The 9,824-nt window shown below is 39.4% G+C and overlaps 2 protein-coding genes across 2 annotated transcripts; both read left to right on the top strand.

Moving 5' to 3' along the window:
* Window positions 1–2,862: 2,862 nt before the first annotated feature.
* BATDEDRAFT_88857 (uncharacterized protein) lies at window positions 2,863–3,546 on the top strand (the record flags this gene model as incomplete). Its single annotated transcript, XM_006679178.1, has 1 exon — window positions 2,863–3,546. One exon carries the CDS (start codon window positions 2,863–2,865, stop codon window positions 3,544–3,546), a length of 684 nt encoding a protein of 227 aa, XP_006679241.1.
* A 5,455-nt stretch (window positions 3,547–9,001) lies between these two features.
* On the top strand, window positions 9,002–9,229 carry BATDEDRAFT_88858 (uncharacterized protein; the record flags this gene model as incomplete). Its single annotated transcript, XM_006679177.1, has 1 exon — window positions 9,002–9,229. The coding sequence occupies one exon, from the start codon at window positions 9,002–9,004 to the stop codon at window positions 9,227–9,229; it is 228 nt and encodes a 75-aa protein (XP_006679240.1).
* Window positions 9,230–9,824: the final 595 nt, after the last annotated feature.

Below are 9,824 nucleotides of genomic sequence, written 5' to 3'. Positions count from 1 at the left end.
CTTCAACCAAACACTCAACTGACAAAACACTGCAGGGATTGTTACAAGTACAAAAGCAGCTGTTTCAAGAGATGCTGGTATGATACAAGGAGTACCAGAAAGTATACTCTTACAAAGAATTGTTTGCAACTGAATTGAATCAAATAGCCATACGTGATAAACAGCGGGTTGATTGTGACTTTATTCCCAATCAATGGTATTGACAAAAACAACCAGGGATGAGCCAGGATCAAGAGTTGGAGGCTAGACACAATTATGAATGGAATATGCTAGAGTATCAAAAAGATGATCAAAGAAAGCGTGAAATTCAACAGATCAGCAATGATGTCCAAATGCATAGTGTAATCAAGCAGATTTGAATCCATTTTGGCATTGCAAGACACAATATCACATTTGGAAGAGTTGATTGGAAATATAAAGACTCGTACTCGATAAACACAGACTTGTCAGTGGTTTGATTTTATACTCTATTATTCTTACAACAAGATCCAGCTAAACCCAGTCTGTGTACATTAACGCTTAGTACTGGTTAAAAAACTACCCATTGTATCCGATTTGAGGCATCAAGTATGAGTCTGGCACAAATAGCTCGTATTTATTATGAATTACAAGCAAAGCTATTGACTATTCTATCCTAATACTTTTGACTTGAATTCCTTTCTGCGAATAATTTATGTTTTGACAACTTTGTACATGATTTAGCAGTAAGTGTCGGTTAAAAAGCTGGTATCATCGAGTGCTCTATCTATACTACTTTCGATCGATCGAATGACAATATGTTTGTACAACAGTTTGGTAAAACCGATTGTCCATGGATTATTATCACATGGGTCAATACTGACCTGATTTGCGATATTCAGTGTTGTTGGAATATCAACACAACATCAACACCAAACATCAGATTGACACTGCACGTTGATGTTGATGAATGCAACATGAATATTGAAACAATGCATCATAATGCGTACAAGTCGCAGATTGCAGTTCAAACTCAATGCAAAGTGCACATTGTTACAGTTTGGTCATGAACAAAGCGATACACATAATGTGCAGTTCATGTCTACGACTCGACTGATTGGTAGACAACGACCATTTGCATTGTTGAACAGTAAACTGAACAGTAAATGACCATCAAACGCATGGCTTGGTATCGACATTCAAGCAATCACCATGATTGTAATATTTGCAAGTTGTCCACAAGTTGTCCACAAACGACCATCAATTGACAATGACATGCATGTGTATGTGCATGGTTGACTATACAATATACTACATGAACCAATATTACTGACTGAATACAGGTCACAACTGCGAGTATCCATGTGGAAATGGACTGACATTGGTGTTGATATCCAATTGATTGACTAATCGATCACAATCAATTGCATCAGTGATTGGTATATGCAACTGATATACACCATGTCCGAGTCTGATACATGTTGATATATTCCTGTCAATCAGCAATGCAGATTTGTGGCCATTACAGTCGAATGTGAGTCGAGTCGATCATTAAACCAACAAATCAATGATTGCATTCTAAATGTAGTGCGATTTGATGCGACATGACAATATATCTTCCAACAGGTTCAACATATACCACACCGATATCCAATACATCACACATGTATACACTGCATATACAAGCAGTAGCAATGACCAATCAAGACAAACAGTGACAGAGTTACACATCAACATATACTCGATCATCAGTCGAGTCTGCATATATCAACTAGTTGCAACACGTCATAATCAATGTGGATTGTATTGTTCACCAATCGATCATGACAGCTAATCCATACCAATCATGTAGTCAACACAATCACCAACATATCGATGATTGTTGACTGGCGGTTACAACTCGTCAATTGCATCCAATGTTACAGGTGATGTACATCTGATTACTGCAAATCAACAACTTGTCAATCATATCATAGTGTGTATTGCCAACGGACCATGCAATTACAAATCAATGTATATGTGATCAACATTTGATATTTGATGGTGATGAGCCAACCATGATTGATTGTATCATACAACTAATACAGTTACATTGTCTGGTATGTATGATCAACCCATTCATGTCAAACAGTAACTAATGTGTGTATATCGAGTTTGTGTTGCATGGACACATCAAGGTGTTTGATAACGAGTCCAACGTGATGATACAAACCCAATATTATATGAATATACAAGTTGATGAATCAAGTCGAGGTTTGCAAAGTGTCAATATCAGATCAATCAAACAAGTCAGTCAATCATTATATTGTGACTAGTGATGACACAGTTTGAATGTCAACGAGTTGGACAGTCGACAATATGGGTGATTGTGATTTGGTCAAACCGCAATACTTGCATATCATTGAGTTGGTTTGATGTGTGATGTGAGCAGTATGCATAAACTCGTTGATATCATGGACTATAACCAATATACATCACACATATGCAGTGGTAAACACCAACGTGTGATGTATCCAGTGATCGTATACTAGTTGATTGGTGCAATATGATCATGTCACATACTATTGTATTGGTGACAAATGGTCGTATAGATGACTGAATTATCATATACAAGTCATTGGTATCCTTGTCGCATTATGGTGCCATTACACAGCATTTCTACACAAATCACACCCTGATGCTACGCTTCCAATTTCAATAAGCAATTATATAAGAAAGGGTCTTTCAAAGTCATTTCAACATTGATAACAAATCAACACCAACCCTGATAGTAACACAAATCCCTTAGGACGGTCATTCAAGAAATATGCTTTTAATATCATTTGTTCAATAATGGATATAAATATAGTTCAAAAACTGGCTCGTTGAATGACATTACAACAACTTGCTCAACCAACCACCAAAATGAAATTCTCAATTGCCGTACTGTCATCAATTCTTGCTGTCTTCTCGGTCACAGTTGCTAATCCAGTTGATCCCAGTTCGACCATGAGTGCTGAAGTCAGCACTGCAACTGCAAGTGCTAAAGCTAGCACCTTGAACACTTTTAGTAGGTTTGATTATCCGAAAAAATTAAAATCATATAATGAGTTTGGCAAGTATTGCTATTCAATTGGCTTGGAGGGAGTATTCATGATCGAAGAACACGCAACACTTTCAGTTAAAATCGACAAAATAGAGAAAGATATTCACAATGTAGATGCTCGGATCAAGGCTCAAAAAAACTTGCTGTATAATCTGGAGCAAGATTTTGACTTTTTAAATAGAGCCTCGGGTCAAGGATCAGTAGACCTTGACCTTGAAGCTAATATTAGAACCCAGCGTGAGTTTCTTGATGAACTCCAAGAGATTCTCCAAAAAATTATTGATGGGTATCGGATTAGGCTTAAAAAAGATTCTGAGCAAGAATTGGAGCTTAAACATTACTTTGAGCATCACCATAAGTTTGAGGTGACAGATTCTGACGATAATATAAACCTGGAATCGTATCACTCGTACAAGAGTTGTTTTGACTTTTTCTACAGTTACTTTTCAAGTGTATTTTTACGGTTTGAGCAGGATGCTCAGCAGCAAGCTTCACAACCATAGACCCGTCACAATGTTGGAGTTGAGTGAACCATCACAGTCTCATCCAGTATATGTTGTAATGCAGCGTGTATTGCATGGTGGTTTAATTGTCATGTGTCATGCATCCAATGTCATTCATTCAATAAACATCGTGTATTGTCAAACCATAGTGTATTATACTAATAGTTTGATCATATTGCACCAATCAACTACTATGTGCTGACATGACTGATCATTCGGTGTGCTACACATATTGAATGCATGCAAATCCATGACTGTCGTTTTGTTGTTGTTGAAATGGGTTCAGATCACCATCAGCTCGCTCACTCGTTGCACCGATGTGATTGCATGATCAACCTGACACCAACCAAACCACACTCGAATATATATGTTCCAGTCATGTGCATGGTGTATCGATTGTCAACTCACAATGTCAACTCCAACACATTCCACCATGATTATGGTCACATCACACCATGCTGATGTATGTCGATCGGTATCACATTGCAAACAGCTGTCATCCAATGACTGCAATGCAATACCGTGCATGTATTGTGACTGATACGTTGTGCACCATCAGCAAGTGTGCAACTGTCACTTGATATATTAACTCTGATATGCAACAACATGCTGTGTTTACCATGATCAGGTTTTTGATCAATCTTGGACTCACAATACATGATTTGACATGTTGGATCGTGTGGATGTGTCATGGACTGCAATTTAGTTGCAAACACACATATGTTTGACATTGACTGATGCATACTGTACAACGACTGATCAGTGCGGGTGTAATCACACACTTGGTGGTATTGTGCATTATTGTTGTTTGACAATGGATGGATGCTGGATTAGTCGGTTATATGCAATCCATTTGAATCGACCTATTTGGACAAACACTCGATGTAACTGACAACAATGTGTATACATGGCTGTTGGATCAATCGAGTTTCTGCTGATACTGCCATACATGAGTTGGTCAACAAACTTGTAGCACTGCCAAAATACACTCGTATGGTTTGCTTGCATGAGATAATCTTGTGGTTTAACACCCAAGTTTATTTTACAGTCGTATTCACGTAAAATCAAATACTTTTCTGTATTGATCTTGTAATGATTGTCTTGGAATAAACAATCGTTACATATTCATTGTTGTTGTTGTTGGAAATGGATTATTTGTTTTATTGAAGCTACAAGTTGTTTGGTGTCTGGAATGGCTCAGCACACACAGTCATTCCAAACACCAAAGTAATTGTCAGCAGGGTTCAAGAATGGACAGTATGATGCTGTATAGTGTAGTTCCAAACCTCGCGCTGTTGAATGGTTGGTAAACCATGTCTAATTAGAGTTGTTTTGTGGAATGGAATGTTGTCTAGAATAAAGTGACCGTTTGGGACCGTTTGGGAATGTTGCATGTCATTGTTTAACAAGTTAATATTACAGCATTCACTGCTGCCTTGATCAATCTCCAAACATATTGATCGTCATATGAAACACACACTATTAGACTATAGTTTTGAACTGAAATGTTGTTTTTGGACTGTACTCTTTCACATCTGTTTGTGTAGCCATACATTGTACAATCACCAAGTTTAAACCCCAACTCGTCCATTGCAATCCAAATATTTGATTCTATTGTGCGAATGTTTTCAATACTTGACAAACTCATCCATGCCAATTCATCAGTCGCTTACAAGAGTGAGCTTTCTGTATGTGTTGTTCCATTTCAAGATGCTTGAAATAGTTGGCTGACAAATGTGTGCCTGGTAAAAGTCCATTCGAGCACTACCAACATCACTTTGTCCGAGTGTTGGTGACTTTACGAGGTTGTCACATATCCACTTTGCAATGGCTTGTTCGAGTCCAGAGTCTGATAATGACAAATATACAGTGTACAGAGTGGAAAGAGTGGAAACACTAACACTTTTAGTCAAGTTCAGAATGTCTTGACTACAAACTGAAACCCAAGACTTGGCATGACAGAATCTCAAACAGCAGCAATGAAATGACCCATAACTATACAGCATAACGTCTGTGACAAGAACAACTGTTTTACCACTCGACATAGTTGTTTTGGTTCCAGAACTAAAAGATATGATGGTTATGGTTGAACAAGTGACTAGATCTGTCAAATATCACAGATTTGAACACTTATAGTCGAGGCACTCATATTCAGAGTTCAATCAGCTTGACTCTGTATTTCTGACGTTGATAGTTTGTTGTATAACAACTTGATACAACAATAACATATCAGAGCTTACTCGACCAACCAACGCACACTGGAGTGTACAACCAACCATTGTGTAGTGGCATTCATGTCATGTCTTTTACCACAGTCACCTCAATCACTGGTCAAGGTTTCAAATCCCACAGTGTTTGATATACACCAATACCCAACACTCTGTTGAACCATGCTACTGTGAATTTTGCAAAGCGTTTAGAACGCCATGTGGAATGGAAACTAGACTTCAATTTCCATCAATATCAAAACACCAATCGACAATTTGGAACCACATTCAACGTCGGTTTGACACATTGTTTACAAATGCAATATCGCAAATTGTACAAGAACATACGCAGTTTGTTGACATGTTCCATGCGATTTCAGACCACAACTACCAACAGTTGATAACCTAGTAGCAAATACACATTATGAGCAACAAGACCATTGACACACAACACATACCTTGGAATTATGAACAAGATGCTTATAGATATTGAAAACACCAAGAAACAACTAGATGAACTCGATACTCGACAATCACCCCATACATTCAGTGTTGCACCAATTTGTTGATTACAACATCACGACATAATGTTGGACAATACAGCATGTCAATGGTACATCAATGACACATGAACAGACGCTAAACATCAGTCAATATACATGTCAAAATACACCACAATTAGTCGAGTTTCAAATGGTCACATACAACACATCAACACGAATTATAAATGTCTGCAAACCGTGCATATGCATGCTCAATCAATGGTGATATACCATATACACAATCAGTTTAAATATGGTTGGGAAATAACTGCTATTGATCAAGTTATATGCGTTCAAAGTGGATCATTTGCATCATCACAATCGCGTACTAAATGGTCAATTTCACAACCAATACACAAGCCTGTGCTGATATGGTGACATGACAATACTTGTATATACTTGGTATTGTATCATGTGCAATTTCAATACAATCCATGCATGTTTGATAACACAGTAATTGAATAGCTGACGTTTTGTAGGTTGGATATTATAGTCGATGTTTGGCGTGTCAATAACTCGGTCTACAGTGGTCATACAATGTCGAAATCAACTGCAATGTATGGTACACATATAGTCATGTATTGTGTATATGATTACGTCGTCATTGGGGCAATATATCAATGTGTATCATGACCATCAAATGCATGTCCGAAAGTGTCGTTTTGGCGTGTTTGATGTCGAATATCTTGACCAATACTGACACTAGTTGCATGAAACTGCTACAGTATATGGATATTGCATTGGTATGTATGATGCATGCATGTATTGTCATGAAATTACAAAAAAATATACAATTTATACTTACCACTAGTATTTGACATGATACCAAGATTGGATATATCTTGACCAATAGTGACACTACATGCATGCGATTGACACTGAACATGAGTATACATGCATACTATATACTGGACATGCATCAGGCCATATCGTCAATCAAATTGGAAACATGTCATAGTCACGACTGCCGGTCAAACTAGACGCAACTGGAATACACTCAAAACATACGATATTACACTGTAGTTTGAACTGTATACACATCATATATGCATATTACAATGGCCGATACATTCATTTGACTACAATACATATCGATGACTGGCATATTCACTAACGATTGATTGTGTAATGTATGAATATCAAATGCACTGTATAGTTTAATTGACGAGTGTATTTGACGAGTATTTAAACTAGTATTTAGACTGTTATTCTGACCAGTATTTGACGATTGTTTAATCCACATATTGACCAGTTGTCTGACTAGTATTTAGACTGTTATTCTGACCAGTATTTTTCTTGTTCATTAACGTATAGTGACATATTTATGTAGTATAAGTTTTAGAGGAAGATCACAGAGATGTAAGATAAGAAGAAGGAATGAATCAGAATAGTCGTGATTATTTATTGATAAGAGAACTTTGTCTCTTATATATAGTAAGTAGTAGTGGTGAATTAGTGGCGGTATAAGCGTCACTCCTAAGCTTCACCGTTAAGGGTTCCCAAGCGTTACAGTCATTGCATAGAGTGAGGCAACGGTCATCACCATATCTAAGCATTGTATAGCTTACTTGTTTATACACTGCTTGTTACTAGACCCCATCCTGACCGTCTGGGTCCTATTACAAATGTCATACATTACCAATGTCTAACACCCCTCCACGTCGAGAACACTCTCGAAGACCGAGCAGGTTGACGAATTGTTCGAAGGCGGGTCTTGGTAATCCCTTTGTCAGAATATCAGCTACTTGATCCTTAGTACCGATGTACTCTGGTTTGATCAGTCCCTGGCTGATTCTGTCTCGTAATGCATTAATCTTAATGCCTATATGTTTGGTTGCCTCGTGTACGACGGATGGTCCAATCATGTTTGATATCGCCGATTGCGAATCACAGTATAACGTTGTTGGTCCATCTTGTTCGAAACCTAACTCTCCAAGTAGATCGCGCAGAAACAATAATTCTCGCGATGCTGATTCGGCAGCAGTATATTCGGCTTCCATAGTAGATACGGCCACACACGTCTGTTTTGATGACCTCCACGATACAAGTGCATTGCCTACATAACATAAATATCCAGACGTAGACTTCCTGGTCTTTACGTCTCCAGCCCAATCGGCATCTGAGTAACCACTCAATGATGCGTTGGTTCCTCCTAGTTCTAGTGCGTAACTTAGCGTTCCTTGCACGTAGTGTAGTATGAGCTTGACTGCATTCCATAGATCTGCATCACTCGAAACTATAGCCTGTTGCCATGTTTCTGGCACAATGTTCCTCGATGATCCGTTCGATATAACTGCCACTGCATTATTCGACTCATCGGCATTACTGGTACCACTCCCGTGAGTGTACGAGTAGTATTGATCTGACTCTTCCAGATCACTGTCATCTTGACTTGTAATGGTTGGCAAATCCTCAACCATTCTTTGTTCCACCGCAGCCTGTATGCTCGGCTCAGACGCGTCATCAACCTCTGATATCGCTCCTGGATAATCAGCCGTGACCGTCGATTCTGTGGGAGCAGCCATCGTGGCTCTGTCCCTGTTCATAACGTCAACTGGACGTTCCTGAACTGCTTTCCTCGAACCTTGAGATTTCGATCTCGGTTTCTGGTTCGGTTTCCTATAACCGGCTAGACTCGACTCATTTAGCGATGTCTTGATAGCCTTATTCCTGCTGATGCCACGCCCTAATAACTCCTCCTGAGTTATGCGTTCATCGCTTGTTGTGACCTCGGTCCCGCGATCTGCTACAGTCATCCTCGCTGTATTCCTTGCAGTCGGTACTACTCTTGGTACTTGTCGGCGACCTGGTTCTGACTCCCCTCCAATTGGCGTACTCGCACAATCTGGATTTCCTGGAGTTTCTGATGTTTTTGGACTTACCACATTATCTATCGCAATAGGTACAGACGGTGTAACACCACCTAGATTGTAGCTATGAGTAAATAATGGTGCCCCTTCGTACAGTGTCATTACTGGTACGACATTGTTTCGACGAACGGGATTAGAGAGTGAAGGAAACTCCTCTTCAGCAAAGTCTACATCCCTGCTTGTTATCATCTTCTTGCTTTCAAGGTCAAACAGCTTGTATGCCTTGGCCTGTGAGTGATAACCGATAAATATGCACCTTCTAGTGCGTGTGTCCAATTTAGTCAGCAGTTGCTTTGGTCTGAGTGCATACGCTGCACATCCGAACGTCCTGAGGTGCATCACCTTTGGCAGCTCTCCTGTCCATAGCTCGTATGGCGTTCTTTGGCCTAGCGCCTTGTTAGGAGACCGATTCTGTAGATACACTGCAGTCATCGCTGCCTCTGCCCAGAATTCTCGACCAAGCTTGCAACCGGCAAACATAGCGCGTACAGCGCTGACGATTGTCCGATTCTTGCGTTCGGCAACTCCATTTTGCTGTGGAGTGTAAGGCGTCGTTCTCTGTACTGCAATTCCTTTATGCTTCAGGAACTGTTGGAACGCACTGGAGGTAAACTCCCCTCCATTATCGGTTCGGATCGCTCGAACCGGTAAACCTTTAC

This window comes from Batrachochytrium dendrobatidis (assembly GCF_000203795.2).
Source record: "Batrachochytrium dendrobatidis JAM81 unplaced genomic scaffold BATDEscaffold_6, whole genome shotgun sequence".
Lineage (NCBI taxonomy): Eukaryota > Fungi > Chytridiomycota > Chytridiomycetes > Rhizophydiales > Batrachochytrium > Batrachochytrium dendrobatidis.
The sequence above is the reverse complement of the archived record's forward strand: the minus strand, read 5'-3'. Positions and strand labels throughout refer to the sequence as shown.